The following is a 24,016-nucleotide window of genomic DNA, read 5'->3' as shown; positions in this document are numbered from 1 at the left end:
GTACACGGTACGTGCTGTGTCCTGGCTGTTAGCAGTTGTGGCTGCCAGGCCTGGAGCGCATGGTTTGCAGTCTCCAACACCAGGAGCTGAGATCACGCCCTGTGTCCCACATCTAATCATTAGGGTGTTTACATCAAAAAAATCACAGCTGTTAAATAGACATGAGGAAACGCTGAATTTACAGGCTTGATCTTGTAAAGCTGAAAGCCAGACACTGAAAGCTGCAATCATAGTTCATCACAATTAATCTCAGCCGGTCAGAGACGTGTCATCTTTCCTTGTCCCGTAATTGCAAGCGCTAGTATAGCCGAAATTTTCTATTCCACTTTCACTTATAAACTGGGGGATAAAGGAAATCACTCGTTATATACATGTATGTCCTTTGAGAGGGACATCTGTGTTGAAAGCAGATGTTAACCTCTGATCTTTGCAGTAATGACCTTTACTAGAAACCTACTTTTGCCTGTGCATTCAGGTCACGTAACCTCCCTCCCCTTAAACGCAGCCTGAGGGTTGCGCAGGCGGGTGATGGGCAAAGGAGTCAATGCTTGAGCGAGGCCTTAAAACCATGGAAGACCCCAATTTTTCCAGCTTTATTGGGGCAGCTCAGGTCTGAGATAGAACAAATCAGTGCCAGTGGTCATTTTTGAAACTCTTGGCCAAAGAGCTCGGTTGCTGGGAGGGCTGTTCAAAGGGTTGTACCATCCAGGTTGTTCCTCCAGGGGAGTGAAGAAGGAAGGGTCCAGAAAACAAAGTCCCTTCCCTGGTGGCTGAGGAAATCCCTAAATCTCCAATTCCTTTTTGCTGGGATTTTAGTCCCAGCATCTCTCTGACTTGTGGCCTTGCATGTGGCAGGTGCAGAACATCACTCCAGGTGTAGCAGCAGGGGCTACCCTGCACATAGGCTGCTCGTAATAACACTATTTGATGAGATTTAACCGTTTGCTCCGTTTCCTGCCTGTGACCTTCTCCTTTGCTCTCCCTCCTGCCCTGCTCCTTTTCATTCTCTTGCCTCTCTTCCTCCCCACTATCATCTGTCCGATGGAAATTACCTACCTCAGCTTGCTTCTTCCTGCTTTTTTGCTTCAACTACTGTCAAATTACAGCTCTCCCTCCTTTCTCTTCTCCTTTCTATTCTTTCCTCATTTCTCTCTCTCTCTTATTAATTACCAGCCTCACTTCCCTGCCTCTCTCATGCGCTCGCCTTCCAGCCTTATTACTTATTCCTGCGTGCCTGTGGCTCAGCCGCTCGCTGTGCGCACGCTCAACCCTTCTGCCTGCTGAAAGCGGGAGCTCAGGACCCCATGGAGGAGCCCAGCTTTTTGCAGGATCCGGTCCCTAGGAACCAATTTCCATCCCAATATCAATATTATAATGAAGTCCCAGCTATCTCCTCTTCCTCTTTGCACCAGAAAGTGCTGTGCCAAGCAGCGCTATCTCTTGGTAGTCCTAGAAGAGGCATTTCAACCCATATTCCACCAGTCTCTGCAGAGCCATGCCTGTTCTGAAAGATTTTGTGGCCTTTCCTGTTTTTGCACTATTTTATTTCCACCATGAATGTTTGGATCTGCAAAGTCTGGCATTCGTAGCCTTGCAGGGAGGAATTTGCCCTTAGTCAAGCTCTGTCTGATTGACTGATCCCCTTCTCCAGCATTTCAAACTCATCCCATCCTTAGCGCTAGAAGAGCTTTCCCACCTCCATCGCACGCAGGCTTCCCGTCTAGTGAGAAGGCAGGGATGGGGACAGCCCCCTGAGCTCACCCCACGCCTCAGAAATGCCACTATGTGCAGGTCCAGCGAAGCAGCCATATCTGCGTGTTGACTTTTTGACGTCAGGCTTCGGATACCGGCTGAAAGGCACGGGCCGCGCTCGGTGCCAGTGATTCCTCTGCAAGAACCGCTTTTATGCTGTTCCCACGGTGCGTCACTTCTGCTGGCCACCGCTCTGCTCCTCATTCCTTTCGGCTCACCCAGCAGAGAGGCTATGTGCATGGCCGGGGGGTGGGATGCTCCTCTCTCCCCCACGCTGCAGTTCAGAAGGGGATCCCGCTCCCCTGTGCTCACCTACAGTGCTCCTGCCTTTTCTCTGCCCCCTCACCCCCCCAGCACCGCCCAGCCTCTCCCTCCCGCCACGGGCAGCTGCTCGAAATAATCCCCCATGAAACCTCTTAATTCTAAGGAGCTATTTAGGGAGCTGTGCTCAAATCCCTCCGAAATCCTCTTTTTCTTGAGGGCTGCGAAAAATAAAATAAATGCCATTGCCCTCACCCTCTGCTGCAGCGGCGGGGGCTGAGGGGGGCGATGGGAAAGGCAGGATCGCTTCATTGCTGCTCAAGTGCTGCTTCCCCTGGAGATGCGGGCGCGATCCTCTCCCCCGGGAGAGGGGAGCTCTTCCTGCTGCCATTCTCCCAGATGTGCTCCAACAGCTGGCAGCTGGTTGTAAAACACACGTGCGATGTCCGCAACAGGATGGCAATGCCGTGTGGCACTGTAAGGCTTCGGCTAGCCGACCACCGCGTAGCTTGTAGTCTCTCCACAGCTCTATTAAACGATGTGTTGGGTGCAGTTGTGCTGTGCATCGGGGGGGTGCCCTTAAAGCCGGCGTCATTCTGGATGAGCAACTTGTCCTTATCCCTCTCCTGTCCCGGCGTGATTCTGTCTGGATTGGGAGACCCTGGTTGCATTTGGTGGTGATGGCCAAATGGGGAGGGGTCTGTGCCACTAAGGGGCACGTCCGCTGTGGTTTGGCTTGTATTGAGGGCTACCAGCCCACCCATGGCGATGGAGTTTGCACCAAACACACTGCCTGCTTTCTTCAGGAGCTGAGCGCATGAAACATGGTGCTCAACGTGGGATGCCGATACTGGCACTGGAGGCCATGCGGTGTGCCTGTACAGCATGGTTTTCCTCTGCTGATGTTTGATCCCGTCTCTGTACAACTCCAGCTGTTGGTCAGAGTCCACCTGAGCAGCTCAGGGGTAGGAAGAAAAAGCCTGGAAACTCTGAAACCTACTGATGACACCTGGGAGCTAACTCTTAAAAATGAGTGCAAGGACCATTCTGATCATTGCACCCCTCAAAGCCTTTGGAAAGGCAAGAGAAGAGATGTCAAGGGAGGGCTGAAAGACGGGGGTTCCCACGGGGGCTGGCTACCATCTACCCCTCCACCATCTTGGCTGCTGCAGCAGCACTTGGGTCAGGTACCTGTCACTTCTTCATCCCTTCTCTGCTTTACGTCCTCTTGCTCGCCTGTCGCACCTTCCCTTTTTGGGGAGCGGCTTGCCTGCCCATGCCAGCTGTGTCTCCTCCTCAGCCCTGCTTGGTGCCAGTGACCTGTCAGCCCCGAATCGCCGGGCAGGCGTGCCTGTTGCTGGGCCAGGGGATGGCCAAGGCGGGCAGCCTGGCAGCGAGCAGCGTGGCAGGCTCCGCACCGCGGCTGGGGCGCTGACCCTTCCCGGCTCACCCAGTCACCCCTGCGCAGGATCCGAGCCGCCTTCCTTCCCCGGAGCTTCCCACCACCTCTGCTAGCAGCGCTGTCTCACTGACATCTAACAGGGCTGTCGGATGCCTTCCTCTCCCCACCGACAGCCCTCCGTAGCCTCGATGGAGGGGAACACTCCAAGCATTTTACCAGCTTTCCTCCACTTTCTGCACCTTTAATTGCACGTTAAAGTGGTGCTTGTGGTCAGAGGTCCAAGCAGGCGTCAGAGCCGCACGGTGGCAGTGACATTACCACCCCGGCCCTCAGGGTTTGTTCACCCCATCAGGAGCAACCCCCAGGGCTGGTGTCCCTCCCTCCAGCACGCTGGGAGCCCTCTCCAGCGTAGGTCCCCACATGTCCTCTCCTGTGCCCCGGTGCCGAGCACCGGGAGGGCTGCCTGCAGGGCGGTGCGGGGTTTCCCCTGGCTTTAGCACTTGCCCCGGCACATCCCACGGGGGCTGGGACTCACGTGCAGCTGTTAACCACTGGATTAAGGGTTTTGAGCCACAGGGCTATGCCCGTGGGGGTGCCCCAGGTGGTGGCCCCAGGGCAGACGCCCGGGGGGTGGCAGGGGACAGGGGTGGCATCCCGGTGTCCCCACCACAGCGCTGGCTGAGGCAGCACCGCCGAGGGCAGCGCGAGGCTCCTGCCAAGTATGCGTCCATCACCCCCGCAATGCTGTCAGCCAGGAAGAGTCTGTGTCTGGAGATGCTCAGGAGAGGTTAGTGCTCCTGGGCCGATACCTGACAGCCGTGACGCTGATGGAGATGCCTCCCAACAGCCCGGCATGATGCCGCTGCGCTGCCAAGAAAACGGCACCAGCCTTCATTGAGGCCTTGGGTAGCAGCCCCGGCCCCTCGCAGGGTGGCACGTGTCCCCGCCGCAGCCCCTGGGGACCAGCAGCTCTCACCCCCGTGGCTGCAGCCCCATGCAGAGCAGCTATGGAGGGGTTCATCCTGGCTGTATTTGTGCACCGCAGGAGCTTTCTCCAGGGGACCCCATGTGGTCTGGGTGTTTCTGCTTCCAGATGAGGAAACCCAACCCAGCAGGAAGGGACTTGCCCCAGTCACTGGTGTAATGATAGCGGGGGGGACTGGCCTCAGAGGGCCCCATAGCCACAGTGCGGGGCAGGTAACCTGCCTGGGGGGCACTTCTGCCTGGACACCACATCTCCTGTAAGCCTGGGGGCTGCGGGCAGAGCAGGGCACGGCTGCCCGGCTGGATGTTTTTCTCCCTCTGAAGGCTGTGTGGCTCACAGGAGGCTCTTGGCCGGTTTGCATTGCATCGTGCTGTTCGGGAAAACACAAACACATCCGCAATGACCCTGTAAAGTAAAGCACCCGTGAGTTTTGTGCCGATGCTGCTGACCCAGCCCCAGACAAAACCTGCCCCGTATTTGTCCAGATAGGAGGTTCTACAATGTAAACTCAACCCTTGCCATCAGCCTGAAGCGCTCTGCCTCCCATCTGCTCAATGGCTCCAAAGCTGCGTACACGGTCCTGGAGGTACATCAGCCCCCGGGCTGGCGCTGGGGGACAAGGGGCAGGACACGGGGGCACCCGGGTCCCCTGCCCCATTCCCAGGTCCCCTGGACGCTGGTCCCCTGCCCCATCGGACGCTGGTCCCCTGCCCCATTCCCTGCCCATCCCCAGGGAGCCCGCCTGCCTTTCGGCTGCAGCTTGCCCTCGTCTGCATGACCGAGCCCAGCCGCCACCACCCCCTCATCCGCGCATCCCCCTCTAGCACGCGCCAGAGCTGACTGATGTGCCTTTTAAAATAACTCCTGGCTGGGGACGAGGACAAGTGATGGAGAGGGATGAGCGCTTTTGGTGGGAGAGGGATGTTGTCCCCCTCCGCCTCTCCCTGCCCTCTCGATGGTGCTTGCACAATGTCCTGGCTGAGTGGCCGCTCTGGGTCACCGCCTGCCCAGCCCGTGGCACAAACGCTTCGACGCGTTTTTGAAATGCGTTTGGTCCTGCAGGAGGGAGAGAAAGAGAGCCAGCATCTCTGTCCCCTCCCTGCACTTAGTGCAAATGAAAGGATTAGGAATTATAATCCAAGATTCTTATTTTAAAGCTGCTTTTCAGCTCTGCGAGCGGAACTTCAGGGTGATGCTCCTAGGGGAGCTGGGTGACAGAGCAGCTGTCACAGCCCCAGCCACCGCAGGCGCTTGGGCATCGGCAGCCGAGGCTCGGCAGTGCCCTCCGGGCTCCTGCGGCGGCTGCGTGGGGCGGCACTTCGGCAGGGAGGAGGCGGGGGTGGCGGGGGGCTCCGCAGCCCAGGGTACAGCATGTGTCCCATGGCCGGGCACCCGCCTCGGCACCGCGGAGCACGTCCGAGTGCTGGGCAGGTGCTGCCCTCGGGCTGCGCCAATGGATTTGCAAGGGTTCCTGGATGCTTTGAGCTTTGAGAAGAAAGAGGGGTCTCTTTGGGGATGGAGGGTGAGTCTGTATTAGCCATCACTGTTTAAATGGGAGTGTGCTGGGCGAGTGGCACAGCCACGGTGAGAGGTGTGCGGCAGCACGGTCCCCCTGGCAGCGTCCCAGCCACCGCCCCGTGGGGCGACACACGCACCCAGCCCCACGGACGCTGCCCCCATCCCCGGCGGCACCACAGCCCCCAGGACCCCCCCAGCTATGGGGACTCCTCCACAGGGCAGAGCCCCAGGATCTGAGAGATCAGCTGCTGCTGGTCCCCCATGGCAGCATCTGCTCCTGGGATGCCAGTGCCAAATTGCACCAGCCCAAAGTGTCCCGTGGCCCCTGGGAAGCTTCTGCCCCTCACCGCCGGCAGCATCTGCCCCAGCGAGGCAACGTGATCTTTCTTCCTTTGCACTTTTTCCCCCTGCTCCTTCCTCCCGCTGCGTTCGTGGCAGACCTGTGCGAAATGTTAGCAAACTGCTGGGTTTTTTCACTGGTGTCTCTGCTGCCTTTCCCTTCGCTAATTATTATAGCAGGGCAAGTCGACAGATGGCTGGGGTTTTATCTTTGAACAAGCTATTTAATAAGGGCTCCTGCTTTTCCCTTGCACATTTCTTTCCTGGCTGCTAGATGGGTTGTCCTTTTCACTGGGGATGCCAGAAGATGTGAGCTGAGGCTGAAGGCCAAGGTCAGATCTCAGGGGATGGGTTTTTTCCTTTCCCTCTAGAAAGGGAAGATAATTCTGCCCGGGTTCATGTGGCCCTTACTGAGCAATGCTCTCCCCCCATCACAAAAAGACGTGATGGAGAACCGGTCCCCACGGAGAGGTGAGAAGGGCTGTGTCAAATGCTGGGTCCTACGAGGCAGATCCTAATTGCACAGAAAGCCGGTATAAGTGCTGAAACCAGCACGCTGCCCGCTCACGCCAGCTGAAATCCACCTCACAGGGACCGACCTGTGCTCTGGCTCACGCTGCCATCGGCTGCGTGGCTTTGCTGTGGCCCGCGGGGTGTAAAGGAGGCAATTCCTTCTGCAGGCGGAGGGTCACAGGCTGCGACTGAGAAGATAAAGGAGAGCTAAGGCGGCAGGGCCAGCCAGTCAGTGGGGCTGAAAGCTGTTTCAGAAAGCTCAAGCTGGGATTTCCCCCCACTGTTGCTGACTCCCAGGCTGTGAAGGGGATGTACAAGGGCCTAAACCCTTCTGGACCTGCTCCAGGAGCAAGGGGAAATTTTTGCTCTCGTTTTCCACAAGAGCAAAGACCAAGGAAACGGGGGGAGGTTTTGGGCACCGGCCACTTTGTGGCAATGCCTCAGTGGAGACACCAGCACCAGGCACCAGGCCCTGCTATGGCCAGGCTCACTTCAGTGACTATTATTTCCCCTGTTTTTGGCAGGCTTTCTCTGTACTCGAAGAGTTTTCAAAGCCAAGCATCCTGGGGACTTGGTACCATTAGCACTGAGCTGTTTGGCGATGCCTGGCCCAGTGAGAGTGTGAGCGTGGGTCTGGGCTCCCCGCACGGCAGGGCTGCAGCACCGCTCGCTGTTTTGTTTTCCCCTACCTTTATTTCCCCCTGCCTAGGAAGCTGAAGAGGGTTTCGACGGCTTTTCTTGCCTTTTACTTGAATAGTTACAACAGTTGTAACATCAGCTGTCCCAGGTCGCTCCTGTTCCTGCCAGGGCTGCTTGTCCTGGTGGGGAAAAAGCCTTGCTCGTCGCATCCCAGGAGGGCTGGCGTCCAGCTAGTTGCCGTCAGAGCCAGGCTGGCAGTCCCCCACATTACAGCCTCATGTTGGCATGGCCTGCCTGCACCGGGCTTAGCTGTTTTGGGCTTAGCCAGAGCGAGCACAGAGATGTCTGCTCAGAATATATGGATTTGCCTTTTCCTACAGGGAACATGTTGTCCTCCTTGTCCCGTGCTGCCCAAATACTTTGCTCCAAGTTTTTTACGAGCTATAATGAATAGCTTATTTCAAAAAGGCGGTGAGGAGAGGAAGGGGAAGTGCTTCCCCTGTCGCAGGCAGCGGCGGGAGGCAGGAGGGCGCAGAGGCAGCTGCGGCAGGGGCGTACCAGCAGCGAGATGGTGGCCATGGGAGGAGCGAGCGTCCCCGTACCGTCGGGCTGTGCCTCATGCAGGGGAGCATCAGGGCGCCCGCGGCCGCTGCCAGCGCAGAGCCCTGCAAAGCTATCGCCTTTCACGGCACGTCGCCCTGGACTGACCCAGCGGTTTCCCAGCCAGCTGTGCAAATGGCACGGGGTGGCAAGAGAAGGACACGGACGGCTGTAGTGTCCTGCGGGTGGACAGCAGTTTGCAGCAGGGTGTGGGAGGAGGCTGCCCTGTTCTCTCTGATTTAGCAATGGGAAATTCATGAGAGTGGCAAAGAGGGGACGCCAGCTCAGGGAAATCCTGAGCGTGCAGCTGGGAGAGCGGAGGAGAGGGGCAATCGCTCCTGTTGCTGGCACTGTGTGAGCCCTGTTTGATCAGCAAGTCTATGAGCAGTCAGCATGAGGCTTCTGCACATTTGAGATGAAAAGCTGAAACATACTGAAAAAATCAAGCCTTCCATAATGGGAGGGAATAGAAAGGTGTATACGGAATATCAGGATGGGCACATTTCTCTGTCAGGCACTTAAAGTTTTTTTGCTGCTACAGCCTTGGCCTACAGTCCTATGGAGGAAGATCCTTCCTTCTCCCTTCTACTCACTTTGTTTTTAAATGAACTTGATATTGTTTGGGAGACTCTACCCTTCACGAGGAGGAAGGCTTAGGAAGACAGGACTCTTGTTTTCAAGAAGTCACTGATGACTATCCCATATTGTCAGACCCCAAGGCTAGAGGATGGGTGTTGCATAAAATAAGATCCTACCCTACATGCTTGAGAACAATCCCAGCTTGTGGATTATACGGATTAAGGCAGAAAACACAGCTCCTCAGCCAGCTTTTAACCTCCGTTGCACTCATTAGCTGCAAGAAAGATGCTCCAAGACCAGGCAAGTGCGACAGAGCTCCTAAACTCTTTAAATCCCACAGCCTTACTCACCAGTCATCCTCATCCTTGAGGTACCTGCTTATTTTCAGCCACCTTTCTTAGGTCAGGCAGGAGTACGCGCATGACTCCAGGTTGCTAGACTCAGGATCTGGGCAGTGACTTACAGAGGGGCACCTCTCCCCCGGCAGCTGGCCATGACGGGAAACCTGAACCCCTGGGGAACGGTGGAGCCCGACTCTGTGATCAGCTGTCCCCCAGGCACCCCCGAGGCACCAGCGCGATCTTTCCAGAGTTCTCTAGGTGAGGTGGAAAGGGGCCCATGACGCCTCGCACACAACAGTGACCTTGCAGGCAGTGTCCCCTCGCTGTCCCGATAAGGGACTGTGACGTGGCAGCTTCGGTTTGCGGTAACCTTCCTGCCACCACACTGCTCCCCGAGGGCTCCGCTCTTTGCATCGGCCTTGGGACGGGTATCTGACCCCGGGGACAACGCCTGTGAAGCGGGAGACAAGAGGCTGCGTGGTGTTGAGTTCAGTGGCAAGTCTGCATCTTGCTTGACAGGGGGTGGGGGGGAACCCACTTACAGCAAAGCACCTGAGGGATGTGCTTAATTTAAAGTCCATCTTAAAAGTTTCAGAGAAAAATTGCATCTCAAAATTCTCTGTGGAAAAGAGTGGCATATTTTGATCAACTCTGAACCACTATATATATATCATTGCACGTTATGTATACTGTATGGATATAACAGTGTACAGATGCAATGTGACAGTTGCGGTATATGCTTTTTGGATTGTAATCTCTTTGTACCAGCACTACCTCTATGTGTCTGCATAGTATCCGTCCCAAAGGGACCTGCCATCTTCTGATTAACAATAGCATCTGCACATCGGAGCAAGTTAGGAGTATTACACATATAGACAATCTGGTTTTATTGCTTTCATCTTTACAGCCATGTGTGTGATCTAAACATCAGGCAGAAACTTCTCCAATAATCTCCTGTTGCGAAACATCTTAGAAAATGACTGTTTGGGATGGGCTGATTTATAATATAACCATGGCACACAAAAACATAAACAGAAGCCTCTGAATTCCTGGGAAATTTCCTGTCTGTGTCTCAGAGGGAACTCTGTCCTCCCAAGGGTTTCGCCATGGGCCTGAGGGTCTAAGGGATTCTTTGAAGCCAGCAAAGAATTTGCAACCTATAGACAGGTCTTTTTAGTAGGTGCAATCTGAATCCAGCATGTGTTCAACTCAGCTGCAAAGATGTAGGTTGCCTTCCCCCATCCATTGCAGAGGAGAGCTTGCTTTGTGTGCATGAGTTTGCCTCTGATCATCCCTTGCATCCCTGCGCAGAACTTCACAAAGGTCAGTTTCATTAACCTTGGGGTTATGCTTTGTGTAAATATGCATGTATATCTGATTTGCATGGGAAATGTCATTTTCCTTACGTGTCTCCCATCCAAATGTTAACCAAGCCTGAGCCTATGTAGCTTGTGAGATGTGCTGCAATGGTAACTGCAGCCAGCACAGCTGTCCTGCTCAGGCAGTGCATGGCTGCTTATGCCTGATATTTTTGTATAGTATGTTCAGCTGCGTGGATAGTAGAGGTGCCTACATGTTATCTGCCATGGAGTCCTACACGTTGGCAGATGGTGCGTGCATTTACACACAGCATGTGCTGATGTCTCTGGGTGCATGAGTTTCTCTGCGGCCAGCTGGCGTCCAGCACGTGCATTGGCACACGTGGCTCGTGAAGTCGCACTCCTTGCCTGCAGCGTGCACGTGCAGCAGCGTGCGCTTTGCATGGGTGCGTGGGCCTCCTTTCCCAGAGGTGCAGGGCTACACAGGTGTGAGCAGAGGGTTTGGGGCTGGCCCTGCTGCGTGCCAGCAAGGTGGAAAGGAAGGAGCTGCAGCACGGAAGGGCTTTGCCTTCCCCCCCACCCCGTTTTCCACTCTGCCTCACCGCAGGGGTGAACTTCACACTGAGTTGCCATCTCTTGGACAAGATTATTTCTTCCCGGTTTCCTTTGGATCTGATCCTCAGAGAGCCTGAGCAGTGAGCTAGCTCCTGCTGCATTCGATGGAAAATGAGCAGTAGCCACAGCGGGCTGCCCCTGAGGCCAGCGGGAAGCCACGATGCTCGGCACTCCGTGGGAGCACAGCCTTGGTGTGTCGCCCGTGCGCCTGTGCACGCTGCTGGAGCCAGGGACGCAGGAGGGGGGGCTGAGGCAAAGAAGACATTAGCGCACAAGTGACATATCTCAATATAATTTCTAAAACTCTATTAATTGAACAGATAAAATACCTCTGATCTATTTTTGTTATTTTGTTACAAAATATTAGCCATTTGGACTCTTTGCTAGGTGTGACCACACCACTTTTCCCAAAGGAAGCTTTTCTTGGTGATATTTACAGCAGGAAACAGGTACAGACAGACAGGTGCTTTCAAAAGCCTACACACAGGTAACACTTCTCTTGTTAGTTTTTTAAAAAGACACATTCAGATGGGGTTGTGACTAGTTTTGAAGAGCTGGGTGACTTCAAAGCTGCTGTCCCAGGCATGGCTGTGAAAGAGCGGGCAGGACAAGGACAGCTCTAGCTCACAAAACACTGCTGGCAGTCCCTGGAGCCTACACTAGCACAGTGAGGCGGCTGGTGCAGCGGGAGATGGGGGAGCTTGCTCAGCAACTCGCATTTCAAAGCAGAGACTCTGCCAAGCAGCAGCTTCCTTGATTTAGGGCTCAGATTTGTTTTGGAAACCTCACAAACACGTGCAGATAGTTGCAGGTTGAGCCTTCTGAAAAACATGTAACAAAACTCAAATGCTTACAGCTCAGAGGCCCTCAAATACTTCCAAATCTGGTGGTACTTTTTTGTGAAGAAGTCTGAGTACTGATGAAATCATGGTTGTGGACCATACCCACACCTTTCATCTACCGGGAGGAGAGAAAACATGAACAGTGGGATGCTTTGAAGGTCTTGCAGAAAGCACTAAGTGTTGCTACCACAGTGGCTCAGATTATGGCATTAAAAGTCCTACAGCAGAGGACAAACACTGCATTAAACCCAAATTGTTTGCACTAAGCTTGCTTCTCCTGTCGCTTTTTTCCATCCCTTTGCTACTGGTGTAAACATTAATTTCACTGGCCCTGCACCAGCATGAGCAAGAGAGAATCAGGACAGAGCCTGACAGTTTGTGTAATGCAGCTCTGTAGACCTCAGTAACACCTTGCTCTCTTCCACCTTCCAGCAGAGCCACCTTCTTGTTTGGCCACTCAGTGCAGAATGCTCTTTACTGGGTTTCTCTTTTCTCTCTCCCCCCCTCCTTTTTTAATATAGAAGGTTATGACTTTGGCAGCAAAAAGCCACTGGTTCATTTGGGTCCATCTAATCTCTGCAGCAGCTTCCTGCCTGATCCCACCACCTGAAAGATTGTGCTAGGTTCACGATCAGAATCGCTGCTGTCAAGAGCTCATGATTTTTCTTTGGGCTGGTCCCTCCAGGCGAGCTGTGGTACACATTTTGTCCTTCATTAGGCTGTCACTGACATGCTCCTTCTAGCCTGCACCCTGTCAACGATCAGTCTGTGTGCAAGGGTGTCTATTCACAGTACTACAGCTACACTGAGTCTGTGTGTCTTGCTTGCGTGCGGGAGGGCTGTTGGAGCAGACAATACAATAGATCAGATGAGGTGTAGACATGCTTTAAAGTGCTTGTCATCCTTCGAGACCAACCTTCAAAGGAAAAAAAAAAAAATCCATGTTTTGAAGTGAAGTCCAAAGGGCCCAGCTACACAGTAGAATTTAGAGCAACCTGTTCCACGACAACCTGGAATAGAGTGGTTTGGTGTCTCTCCAGCTAAACCTGACACAAGATGTTGTAGCCAGCAGGCTAGAAGATAGCAAGGGTTTTCTACGTTTGCTTCTCTGTCCAAAGCTCAAGGCCAGCATTAGCCTTTGCAAGGTCAGGGAAATGGAGCCAACTCGCCCTGAGAGACTGCTGTGCCTCAGGTACCTCGGCACTTCAGTTAACTTGCTTCCATCCTTCATCCAGCATGAAGAAGGGAGTCTCGTGGAAGCTTCCTTATTTCTTCTTTACATTCTTGTAGCTCTCCCAATCAATTATTAAAGCAGCAAACCTCTCTTGCAGGAACTTCATAGACAGTGTTATAAATATTTCATCGAAAAAAATTATTTCATCAAGTACCTTAAGGTTTTTGTTGTTGTCACTTCGTGTTAAATGTCAAGTAAAATCGAATTTATTTATTTTAACACACACAGAGACCTTCAGTGGCTCACTGCAGTCTGGGAAAAAACAAAAAAGTACTGCCATTCCTCTCAGACAGCGAAGTAACCGCTGAGAAGGGAGGGCAGTGCCAGTGCCTCCTGGATACCATCCCTTTCATGGCAGCAGTGAGTAAAAATAAAATGGCAGCCACATGCTACGTTGACTGGACAATGGCAGATGCCACGCGTATGCTTTCCCAGGAAGCTACCGGCAGGTCGGATCAGACCCCGGCTGCCGTGAGGCGGCGGGGTGTCACCCTGGAGGGAGCCAGCAGCAGATCAGGCCAGCTGTGCCTCACAGCTGGCTGGAAGGCGCTGAGCAGAGCCCTGGCTGGGGGTCAGAACCTCTCCCTGGGACCAGCTTTGAGATGTGGAGCATCCTCACTGCCCTGGGGGGCTGGCTAGAAGAAAGCTTCTCTGGTCTGGAGGGAGACTGGGCTTCTGTTCAGGGTTTTCTTACAATCTTTTCTGTCTTTGGCTTCCACAGTCATCCCTGAGGCTGTGCCTGTTGGCTCCTGGTCAGTACCTCTGCTATTGTGTATAGAAGAGGCAGCCTAGTGCCCTGCTCCAGACAGTTAAGCAAACAACTTAGACAGACCTGTTGGCACAGCTGGGTACATGGGTCAGGCTCAGAAATAAGGGGACTTGGAAGTGAGCAGGCTCCTGCCCTGGAAGGCTTCACCCCAGCCCTTGTCCTCTTCCTGAACCCCAGCTGGGCTTATGCCCAGGTCAAATACGTGAACTTTTTCATCTGAACATTTCAGCAGAGCCAGAAGACATTCAAAGAGCACTGAGGGGAGCCAGTCCCTCATGCACTGTGGTTTGTGTCACTGGCAATAGCCCCAAAGATGAGCATACTGGCATAATCCCTAAGGAAATTGCTGTGTGGCTTTCACCCACAAGGTAAAAAAGAGTGTCCTGCATCCATCTTCACTTCCCCTCTTTCCCTGACATTTTGCACATCCCCACCACTGCCAACAGCTCCTGCCACTCCTCACCCAATGGCTGTGTCATCAGCACCCAGTGCTCATGTCTCAGCCTTGCAAGGGAAGGAAGAGCATTTCTTTCTTTCCCTCTTAAAATAAAATAAAAATAAAGGCCCTAAAAGGCATTCTGTCCTATTTTAAAAACCTAAAGGTGATCTTCTTAAGCCTCGAAGGGAGATAGAGTGAGTGAGATGAAAGCCTTTAAGCTAATTAATACCTTCCCCTCCCTACTGCTCAAAGAGATTTTTTTTTCTAAAAATACATCCATAGCCCATTTTTAATGCTGTCTTCCTTCACACCAACGTCCCCAATAAAGCAGAGGAGCTGAGCTGTCATCTCTATCTCAGGATCTTCCCCTCCCTTCACTTTGAAGCTGGGATAGGGAGGGAGAGAGGAGAAGAGGCCTTGGAGTCTGGTATCTGGGCCGCTGTCCTATAGGAAGGGCTGATGGGAGCAAGAGTATAGCCAGGCAAGAGATACAGATGGGACCTCACATGGGTGGTCTCCAAAAAGCCCCTTCCCTCTAACACAGAAGGAAGAGCCCAAGTGAAGGGATCATCCACCCCAGAAAGTTAACATAACACTTGGCTTTGCTTTCAGAATATAAAAAAGCAGGTGGGCAGGAAACACAAAACCAGCTAGAAGGAGGACAGCAGAGGTGGGTCTGGTTTATGCTAGAAAAGACAATCTTCGCGTGTGTGTGTGTGTTGAGGTGGGAGGGCACCTCTTGGTGCCACCTCTTTGGAAAAGTACTCATCCATTCCAGGAAGATCCCTGGGCTTAATCCCTCCCTTCTGCTCCCTCAGAACTGCTTGGTGTTTCCTTTAGTAAGCATGCGCCATACATATGCTACCATACAGGTGTATTTACATATGATGAGGTCTGCTAGGTCTCAGCAGAGGTCTCTGGTACAATGCTCCAATATAACAACAGAAAGAGTTTTGGTGTTCAGAGTGAGGCCATCTTTGCGTTATACTGCAGCTCAGGACAGTCTCTCCTCCTCTCAAGCTCTCTTTCACTCGTGCACTCCCTCGCTTGGAACCAGCTGCTGCAAGGAGATAATATTTGAAGAGCGATGAGGAGAAAGCATGGCAAGTGGTACAAGTTCTCAGCTCCAGCTTAGCAGGCAGCAGCAGCGGTGGCAGGGGGAACTCTACACCCGGGAGTGCCCCAAGGTCGGTCTTGGCATGGGTGAGTCCGTTTCTCTCCGAGGCTGGCAAAGTTTTGGGGTGGGTACAAACCTATGGCCAGGTAAATGCAAGGCAGGGAAGGAGGTCGAGGAGTAGCAAACGGAAGACACAGTGCCTATAAAGCAGCAGGTCATCAAGCTTCTCAGGAACAGGGCAGCAAAGTGCTACATGGGGACGGCACGAGCACGGGAGGCCAGCTGGGCTGGCAGGGTGTGAGGATGTGTGAGCATGTAGGTTGGCAGTTTCTATAGATGGCTCCTCACAATTAGCATCATCTTGAGGGGAGACAGGGTAAGAGTTAGGTCAGTCAGCTTTTTTTTTTCTTTTCTTCTTCTTTTACTAAAAAATAAATCACAAACTAGATCTCTGTAGGCAGAAAGGGTCCCCGGGAGGTGGTGGGGAAGGGAAGCGGGGAAGTCTGTGCTGTTTTGGTGCTGGTGGTGTGGCTACACGAGGCTGCGTGAGCCACTGGAGTACCTGCGCCTCTGAAGCAAGGAGCTGGGGGGGCAATACTGGTGGGGGTGGTTGTAGGGAGGTGGTGGAGGTGGGAGGGGAGGCTGATGGACCAGCTTCATGGGGGTCCCGGGGAGCCCACTGCCCACACCACGCCAGGGGGTGGAGGTGCAGGAATCGGAGGTGACGTAGCGTGTCAGAGTCTGGTTGAGGGCCGGCTCCATTCGAGCGAGGCACGGCTTGTCCAAGACAATGACTTTGACAATCTGCTGGCACTGTACAAGTGTCCCCGCCGAGGCGGGGTGCGAGGGCACCAGTGCTGTCTCCAGCCGCTCCCGTGGCAAGTTAAGACGCGTGCTGGGCTGCATTCCACTCTCGGGCCCCAGGGCGGAGTTGTGCTGGTACGTTTGAAGCCTGTTGTGAATTGACACCTAGTTTAGAAACAGCCAAAGAAGCATTAAATGTTACAAGACTTTTCCCATCTGCTGCTACTGGCTGCCCTGAACCCCCGCCACCAGCCGGCCTCACATGCATTAAACCCTCCCCACCTCAAAAAAAAAGAACAGGCAGAACCCCCAGCTGCACAGCCCTCCCCCCGCCCCCCCAGCCCCTTCATCCCCATCTAGGCCTAAGTGCCCCTGTCCTTTCCATCACATCAAAGGCAGCAGGGCCGGCATTCCCAAATGCAGTGCAACTTTGATTATCCAAATGGCACAGGGAACGCAAGTCAACTCTACGAGTGGAGGCGTCCGTGAATTCTCATGGTAATGAACAGACCTCAGAGGTCATGCCCTTGTCCCCACCAGCAAAAAGGAGAGGGGAACTAGACAGCAAGGTTTCAGATAATCGAGGTTGTACGTTTCAGCAAAATGACAGTAGCTGAATCTGAGATAGAGAGAGACAGAGAGACTCAAGCCTTTCCCAGCTCCCTGCCTTTCTGAGTAGGAAGGTACACCACATGACTGGCTAATCTGTTTACAAAGGAAAAAGCAGAAATCTGGCATACTCTAGCAAAAGGCAGCTCCCTCTGATCCATTTGATGGTTTGTCAGTGAAAGGAAATGATTTTCAAAAAAAAGAAAAAAGAAAGAAAAAAAATGCCCATCTAGCTCATACAATGATAAAAGAAATTCATGATGAAATGGCAGCAGATTAGATAATCTCAAAGAAATGGAAATGCTCCTCTGCTGGCAGAGTATTACTTGAGCAGCTGAAAAGGGGAAGGGAAGCAGGAGGTCATCAGGGTCCCCACAGAGAGATGCTGATAATGGAGTCAAATAAGGGAGCTCATTGAGTCCAGTTTGAAAAGGAGGAGCTGGCCTGGACTGGAGGTCCCTAGGGGGGGAAGCACAGCAGGAAAATGGTGCTTCCCGAATGGTGGATGAAGTTATAGTTCCTCCTGGCAAGGACACGGGCTGACGGAGACCCCAAACCAGAGCAAAGCTGCCGGCTCAAAACAGAATGTCAGTCAAGTGACAAACCCTGGGTAGGAAACAAGTGCTTGCAGATTGGCATGGCACTTCCAGCTAGGCAGGGGTACAGATGGGCAGATAGGACAGTGGGGGTGCCCTGATGGTCTGGCATGTTGGGCAGCAGTGCCAGCAACTGGGAAGGAGAAGCTGTGGAGTGGCCAAGCTTCCCACCATGCTGGAACAAGGATGAGCTGTCTGTCCCTACTCAAGCATGGAGGTTGCTCAGACTCACTGCACAGCAGGACATAATGTTGTGTCAATATTTATTCAGGCAGTGGAACATCCCCTAGGAAAAACTGGTTACTGGGCTATGAAGTGCTAACAACATTAGGATACATGGAAGCCATTCTCCACAAGGAAACACTCCTCCCAACAGGAATAGGAAATTGGCTGGGAGAAGCACCTTCCCCAGGAAGGGGGGTGTCTGCAGGGAAATGGGGTGCTCTTCAGGGAAAAGAAGCAGCACCCACTCCCCACAGAGAAGCTGAACTCTTCAAGTAAATATACTATGACAAGAGGGGAAAGAACTACCCTGGAAAAGGGCAAATTCAGGACAATGGAGATATTCCAGACAGGGAGAGAGTAGGAAGTAGTAGATAAGATTTTCAGTGTGAAGATCGCATTTTCCTGTTTCCTCACAGGCAGTGGGAGTATGGGTGTCTGTGAAGAAACAGGCAACCCACTGGATGCTAGACATCCCTGCAAAGATAGATGTACACAGGACAGCCAAGCTCCCTACCTAGGAAGGTGAAGCTCTAGGGAAAGTCTCTGGTATACAAAGGCCATGCTTAATCCCCTTCAAGGGGAGATGGAGAGACAGAGCTGCAGAGATTGTGCAGGAAAGCTGGGCTGCGTGGAATTTGCATGTGATGCTGCATGGAGTTAGCATGTCAGGGAAGTCTTTAGTGGGGTTCTCAGTCTCCCCGTAAGCAGTGGGGTGGGTTAGTCTACAGCGTTTGGGAGCTTGGTCCATGAGGGATGTTACAGTTATAAAAACGGATTGAAAATGCTTTGAAGTTTAGTTTGGATTTGAAAGTTGTATTACCCGTCCTAGCAGTAACTTTTAATTGTATCTCTGGAAATTGGTAAAATTGTCAGTCTGGCTGGGGAGGCATTGATTAAAACCTGAGAAAAGAAACAACAGAGAATGTGAGAAGAGCTGAAGTGAGAGAGATTTACTTACCTCAGCTGCACTGCACTCTACTTACCTCCACTGTGCTGTCCGAGACCTTCTCCCCCAAATCCTTCTTGCCTTTGAAATAAAACAAAAGATCTCACTCATGAAGTCTGTACCTCTGGTCAAGAGGTGGCCCTCATGCTGTGGACTGGAAAGCTAAAGGGAGAGGTACAGGGCCAAACGAGACTCTTGACTGCAAGAACAAATCCAGACCCTCTTGCAACCTGATAGCTGCTTATGGGGTAGAGGGAGGCCCCTTTGGGGTCCTATCCTTAGGTCCTGATGTCAGTGCCATTCTAGTGAGTTGGTAGCCACTCACCTCTGCACTTGATTTTTGCTGGCATACAAGCCAAGGCATGAATGGACACAAAGCCTTTGATACAAAGAGGCTGGTCCAAAGTGTTGGTGAAGAGGCTTGAGGAAGTTGATAGCGCAGTTGATGTGTTGCATCAATTCAGGTAAGAAAAAGTGGGCCAGGTTCTCCAGCAGTTACCTATGTTCCATCAGTAACACCTCTTTGCTAGATGTTACAGATACAGACGTAGGTAATGAGACTTCAATGGCTTTTCTAGGGTATTTGAAGAATGCATATGTTCTCATATTTCCACTATTTGCCCAAGGCTAAAGGACACAAAACTGATCATTTCTTTTTGCAGTTATTCCCACAGGAATCAAGGAGAACACATTTGCAGACAGCGCTGCTTGACCAAGAGAAGTTGGGTGTCCTCTTACCTGCTGGAGACCCTTGCTTAGACTGCAGTTCCATCTGGGCTCCATTGGTCCTTAATGAGAGAGTCTTTGCCCCTTGCTGTTTCTCCAGCTCCCCTGCAAGACAGACATACGAAAGTGAAGGAGGAGAGGGATGGAGGGAAGGACAGCAGCATATTGAAGGAGCAATATGGGAAGTCAGCAAGGAGAATTAATGCAAGAAAATGACAAGAGAGTGTCAAAAAGGGAGGGAAAGAGGAACAGCCAAGAAAAAAACAGAAAATGGAGAGGACTTGACATGTAGAGGAACTTGTGTATCTCCACACGACCTTCTATGTATGACCTGCATTTATACAGGATAGGTTATTGCTGCACAGGAGGGGACCACTGATGGCTCATCAGTTTATACATGGAAAGGCCATCAAAGGCTACATGGGCATCTAATCTGTGTAAGACAGGCCACAGAGGGACACAGTACAGACTGCTTGCCCCCTAGACATTCCTGGAGTGAAGGACAACTCTACCAGACCTGTCCTGAGGCTACCAGACCTGTAGAAGGCTACCAGACCTGTCCAGAACCTGTAGAAGGCTACCAGACCTGTCCTGTACTGCCCAGCTATCTACAGATCATATTTGCATAGTCAAAGGAGTATGGGATGGAGAAGAGTATTCTGGGTCTGACAGTCTAAACTTCACTATTCCAGGCCAGCTGTACCACACACCCTGCTTCATAAGCATCATAAGTAGTTAAGTTCTTCCATTTCTCCTGATGGCGGGTGGTCACAGAGCCTGACTCCTTTTTCACCCTATCGGTGAACACAAGAACAGTCCTGTGCAGACTTTTGCTACTCATCCTCTTTCCCCCTCTTCCTGAAAAACCCATTTCCTTTACCCTTTCTCCCTTGTAGACACATTCAGTGTGTCTTTGGACACATTGGAGTGTGAATTGTATTGGGGGCCCTTACATTCAATTCGTATCTGCTCCAGCTCTGTCACTTCTGCTATTGACTCTTTCAGGTCTTCCACAAACTTCTGCATTTCCTCAGCACCCAGAGCACAGAAGTGTAGTACTTGTTTCTTCTCTGAGCCTGAAACTGGAGTCACCAGTGTGATGCCATGGGGGTAATCTGTAAAGAAGATGTGTCAACAAAATAAAGAGGCGTAAGGCATTCTTGCTGGAGTAGTTGGCTGCTTTGGTACCTCTGCAGGATAGAGAGTTTCCAACATGAGTCCAAAGGAATGGCACACCTAGAGTTTGTCACACTGCAATCTGTGGGAACCTGCAGCATTGCAGCCCTCCAAGGGAATAGAATGGCCAAGCTGCAGCAGCAAGGCAAGTGCCACCAGCACCACAGCGCTGCCAACACCAGAAAACTCTTAGCTCTTAGGTACATTTAGGACAACATTGGCTCTGGGAACCTGAGCACAGAGGTAGGACTGTAAAGCCCTTCTGAATCTGTGGAGGAGTAAACAGTATATATGAGAGGCCAACAACACTTCTTCTCCTGTGGGAGATGCAGCAGAAGAGGTTGGCTCCTGGAGTCAAAGCCAGAACAGCCATTAACATCCACAGTGGCAGGGCTTCTCCCCTGTCTCTACTTCCATCAGCAGAGAACATGGCAGGGGTGTTAGCACAGCACGGGTGGGGAGCTCATTGTGCTGTGCAGAGAGAACAGTAAAGAGAAAGATGTGCATTTGTAGGTCTCTGCTTAGTACTCCCCAACAGGCAAAACACACAGGAATATAAATGAAAGGGCATGCCCAGAGAGTGAAAATATCACAACAAAAGGCCTTGTGTTTTAAAGATCAGGTTGGGTGCAGGGAGGTGGTGGCTGGAGGTTCAGCCAACAGAAGTAGGAGAATAAGAGTGTGCAGAGAACTTGCTACATTTGTGACTGGACTTCCTCTGCCTTTTGCTCAATGGCCAGTGGTTTCAATCCCTTTTTTCCTTCCCTCTCACCTTTCTCTACATTAATTTCCCTCTTCCCCTGTCCTGCTTTCTCTTCTCCTCCACTGCTCCTGCATCTGCCTGCCTTGCCCACCCTCTTCCTTTATCAATCTTTACCAAAAAAGTCAAAGGACCAACCTGCTATTTGCTGTCAGCCCTCAGCTCCCCCTGTTTGTGTCCCAGGCCCCTTTTCCCACCCTGTGTCTGTCTCATCTGTTCAGATCACAAGCTCTTTAGGACACCTCCTTTTCTGTCTCAACAGGATGCCTTTGCCAGAAGATCCTTGGGCACTCCCAGGATAGTCACAATACCCTGAAAGCTGATCCCAGCTCTGATGGTGCCTCCTGGGGATGCTCAGTTATGAATGACTCTTTTGTACACACAGGGATGTGAAAGCCTCTGCATGCTGCAGAGGTAGGGTGTTGAGAGTGACTCATGCTGCCAGTAAGGTAGAGGGAGGATGTAAAAAACTTAGTATAGCCACAGTGCTGCTACAGTCTTCCTTCCTTGCAGCATGTTCTGCAGGTGCTCACAAAAACCCCAGTGGGCATCAGCCATGCTTGCCTGGGACTGCTGTGCAGCCCCTCTGCCTGTGCCAGCAGGAAGCCTGCCTGTTTCTGGAACTCCTCCACCACACAACCAGCCTCAATCATGACACATCATGGCTCTATTCCCAGACCATCAAGGTCAGGCTGACTAGGGCTGGCCTCTCGCCATGCTTTGGTGGGTGCTGTTCCAAGGGCTCTGCTTCTGTCTTGGGAAGCGTTCAGCACAGCACAGCATGGCACAGTGCAGGGAGGCGGCAGCAGCACCTGAGCCTTTATCAATGTCAAAGGTAGAGGTGGGAGTTGTGACTTTGGGCATGAGGGGAGAGGGGCTAAAGCTGGCAGCAGCAGTTTTGTCAATGAGGTTCTCCACCTACAGTTGGCTTCTGAGAGCTCAGTGAGATTTATCTGGGGACTGATTCCCTCATTCCTCCCCACTAGTGCTCTCTCTGCCACCATGACAAGACAGATCCTTCAATGAGCTTAAGTGCAACCCTTCTGCAGGTGCTCAGACCTAGCGAGAGGTACCAGGAGCCTCTTCTCATCACACTGTACCTGCAAAGTGATCTCCTCACCATCAAGCCTCAGTTTTCTCCCCTCCACTTTTAACCCTGATGGAATCTCTCTTCTGATGCAAACTCACACTGGGTGACACAGCCCCCTCCCTCCTTCTCCTTTTCCCTGCCAAACCCCTCCAGGCAACCAAGGAGCAATGGACTTACATTCATTCTCAAAGAGATGGAACTGCATCCCTAGCAGGCCAACCGACTTGCAAAATGTGTACGTTGAGGAGCTTTTCTTCTTGGGGCAAAGCTTCAGGATCTGTTGGAGGGAGAGATGCATCATTGGGCAGGGTGCTGGGGAACAGTGAGGCAAGAACAATGCAAACTGCTCAAAGGAAAAAAGCTTTTTGCAAGCTCTGTTAATTGTACATGGGAGTAACACTTGGTGACTGACAGGCTCTTTGCCCAGAAAGCTGCCTGGCATGCTACACTTGTAACAACACTTCTGAAATTATGTATGCATAGCCCTGGGGCCCACTCAGCTCTCTGTATCCCAGGGGTGCTGGCTTTTTGATGCCCACATTTCTGACTTTGCAAGGATAATTCTTTTCATCAAGGGCCAGATCAAAAGGCGAAGGGAAGCCTGTCAGAAATATCTTAGAGCTGGGAACAAAAGCGTAAGTGAATGCTGCACTGCCTTTGCTCCCTCAGCACTAGTTCTTATGGATCTGATTTATCCCATGGAGTTGAGGGATAGCAAGGAGCAGACCCTCTCCCCCGGTTCACAACTGTACGAATGGGTGCAGAGGAATAGGTGGGGAAAGCTCTCTTGTCCTCTGCTCCTACAAAAGAGTTTGGTTTTAGCCTTACATTTCCAACATCCACAGTTTCATTTTGCCATTCAGTTCAGCAGAACTTCCATCGTGTTTGGCGTCCTTCCAGTCTCAGTGTACCTCTGCCCTCCCTTGTACCTGTCTGAACTCAGTTGCAAGGTTGCTGGGGCAGGATACTTTTAAAAGTACTATACACATTTGGGGCTCCAGTAAGTAATATCTACTCTCCTACAGCCTTTGCAATGTTAGAAGGCAATGGTTTTAAAGTGCCTGGCAGGAAAGATTTAAAGTGCACGGGAGGGCTCTGTCTACTACAGTACAAACAAAGAAATGAACGTCCCTTTCATGAAATGAACCTCCCTGCTGGCGAAGGCATGAGAGAGAGCAATGACACTGCTTGGATGGCTGTGGGATGTGACAGTTTGTTTTTTCAAGGGTTAGAGGAGTTTTAGATTTGGTAGGTTTTTAACAGTGAAGGATCCAGAGCTGTGTCTCACAATGTTGATGGACCAGGAGATGGTCTGTCCTTAGGACAGGGGGGAAATGGATGTTGTGGACTGGTTTTAGATTTCTTTATAGAAATCAGGGCAAGTTTTATCACTGCAGTGCCTAATTGCCAGAGCACACTCACCACCAGCAGGTCATTGAAGAGAAAAACTTCCCTCTGGTGAGCTGCCTGCTTCTGCACTTTGTTCACATCAGTCACTTCATACAAGCGGCTGCAGCAGACTAGCCGGCGATGGGGCACGGACAGAACCTGCAGAAGATCCACAAGAGCATGCAGGGGCTGAGGGAGGTGCCATTGTGGGTCTCCCCACCTTCAGCCTGCACAACCCTGCCCAGTGACAGTAGCACAAGCCAATTCTGCCCACTCCACCACTCAAATCTCCTCACCACCACTCCTCACCATCACTTTTCCTGCTGGTGCAATAGCAGAGGTGCTATGCCTTTGTCATCTGGATAAATCAGAGGAGTGGGACAGGCTATAGGCAACCCTCTTGCTCACACATCCTATCTTCATATACCTCT

The 24,016-nt window shown here is 52.1% G+C and overlaps 1 protein-coding gene across 5 annotated transcripts in view; it reads right to left on the bottom strand.

The window, feature by feature from the left end:
• Positions 1 to 12,165: 12,165 nt before the first annotated feature.
• IQSEC3 (IQ motif and Sec7 domain ArfGEF 3) overlaps positions 12,166 to 24,016 on the bottom strand; it is a 108,667-nt gene continuing 96,816 nt past the window's right edge. The window contains exons 9-15 of one of the 5 annotated variants that reach the window (XM_075504143.1): positions 23,619 to 23,744; positions 22,374 to 22,473; positions 20,124 to 20,285; positions 19,183 to 19,275; positions 18,482 to 18,525; positions 18,319 to 18,398; positions 16,075 to 16,216 (exon numbers count right to left, since the gene is read on the bottom strand). In XM_075504143.1, coding sequence (XP_075360258.1) covers positions 18,324 to 18,398; positions 18,482 to 18,525; positions 19,183 to 19,275; positions 20,124 to 20,285; positions 22,374 to 22,473; positions 23,619 to 23,744 — 600 coding nt within the window. In that variant the 3' untranslated portion in view covers positions 16,075 to 16,216; positions 18,319 to 18,323. Of the gene's footprint in view, positions 16,234 to 18,318; positions 18,399 to 18,456; positions 18,526 to 19,182; positions 19,276 to 20,123; positions 20,286 to 22,373; positions 22,474 to 23,618; positions 23,745 to 24,016 lie in introns of all 5 variants that reach the window. The other 4 variants (XM_075504136.1, XM_075504167.1, XM_075504153.1 and 1 more) reach the window with 4 other exon arrangements.

The sequence above is a fragment of the Mycteria americana genome, chromosome 1 (genome assembly GCF_035582795.1).
Source record: "Mycteria americana isolate JAX WOST 10 ecotype Jacksonville Zoo and Gardens chromosome 1, USCA_MyAme_1.0, whole genome shotgun sequence".
NCBI classification, from domain to species: Eukaryota; Metazoa; Chordata; class Aves; order Ciconiiformes; family Ciconiidae; genus Mycteria; species Mycteria americana.
The sequence above is the reverse complement of the archived record's forward strand: the minus strand, read 5'-3'. Positions and strand labels throughout refer to the sequence as shown.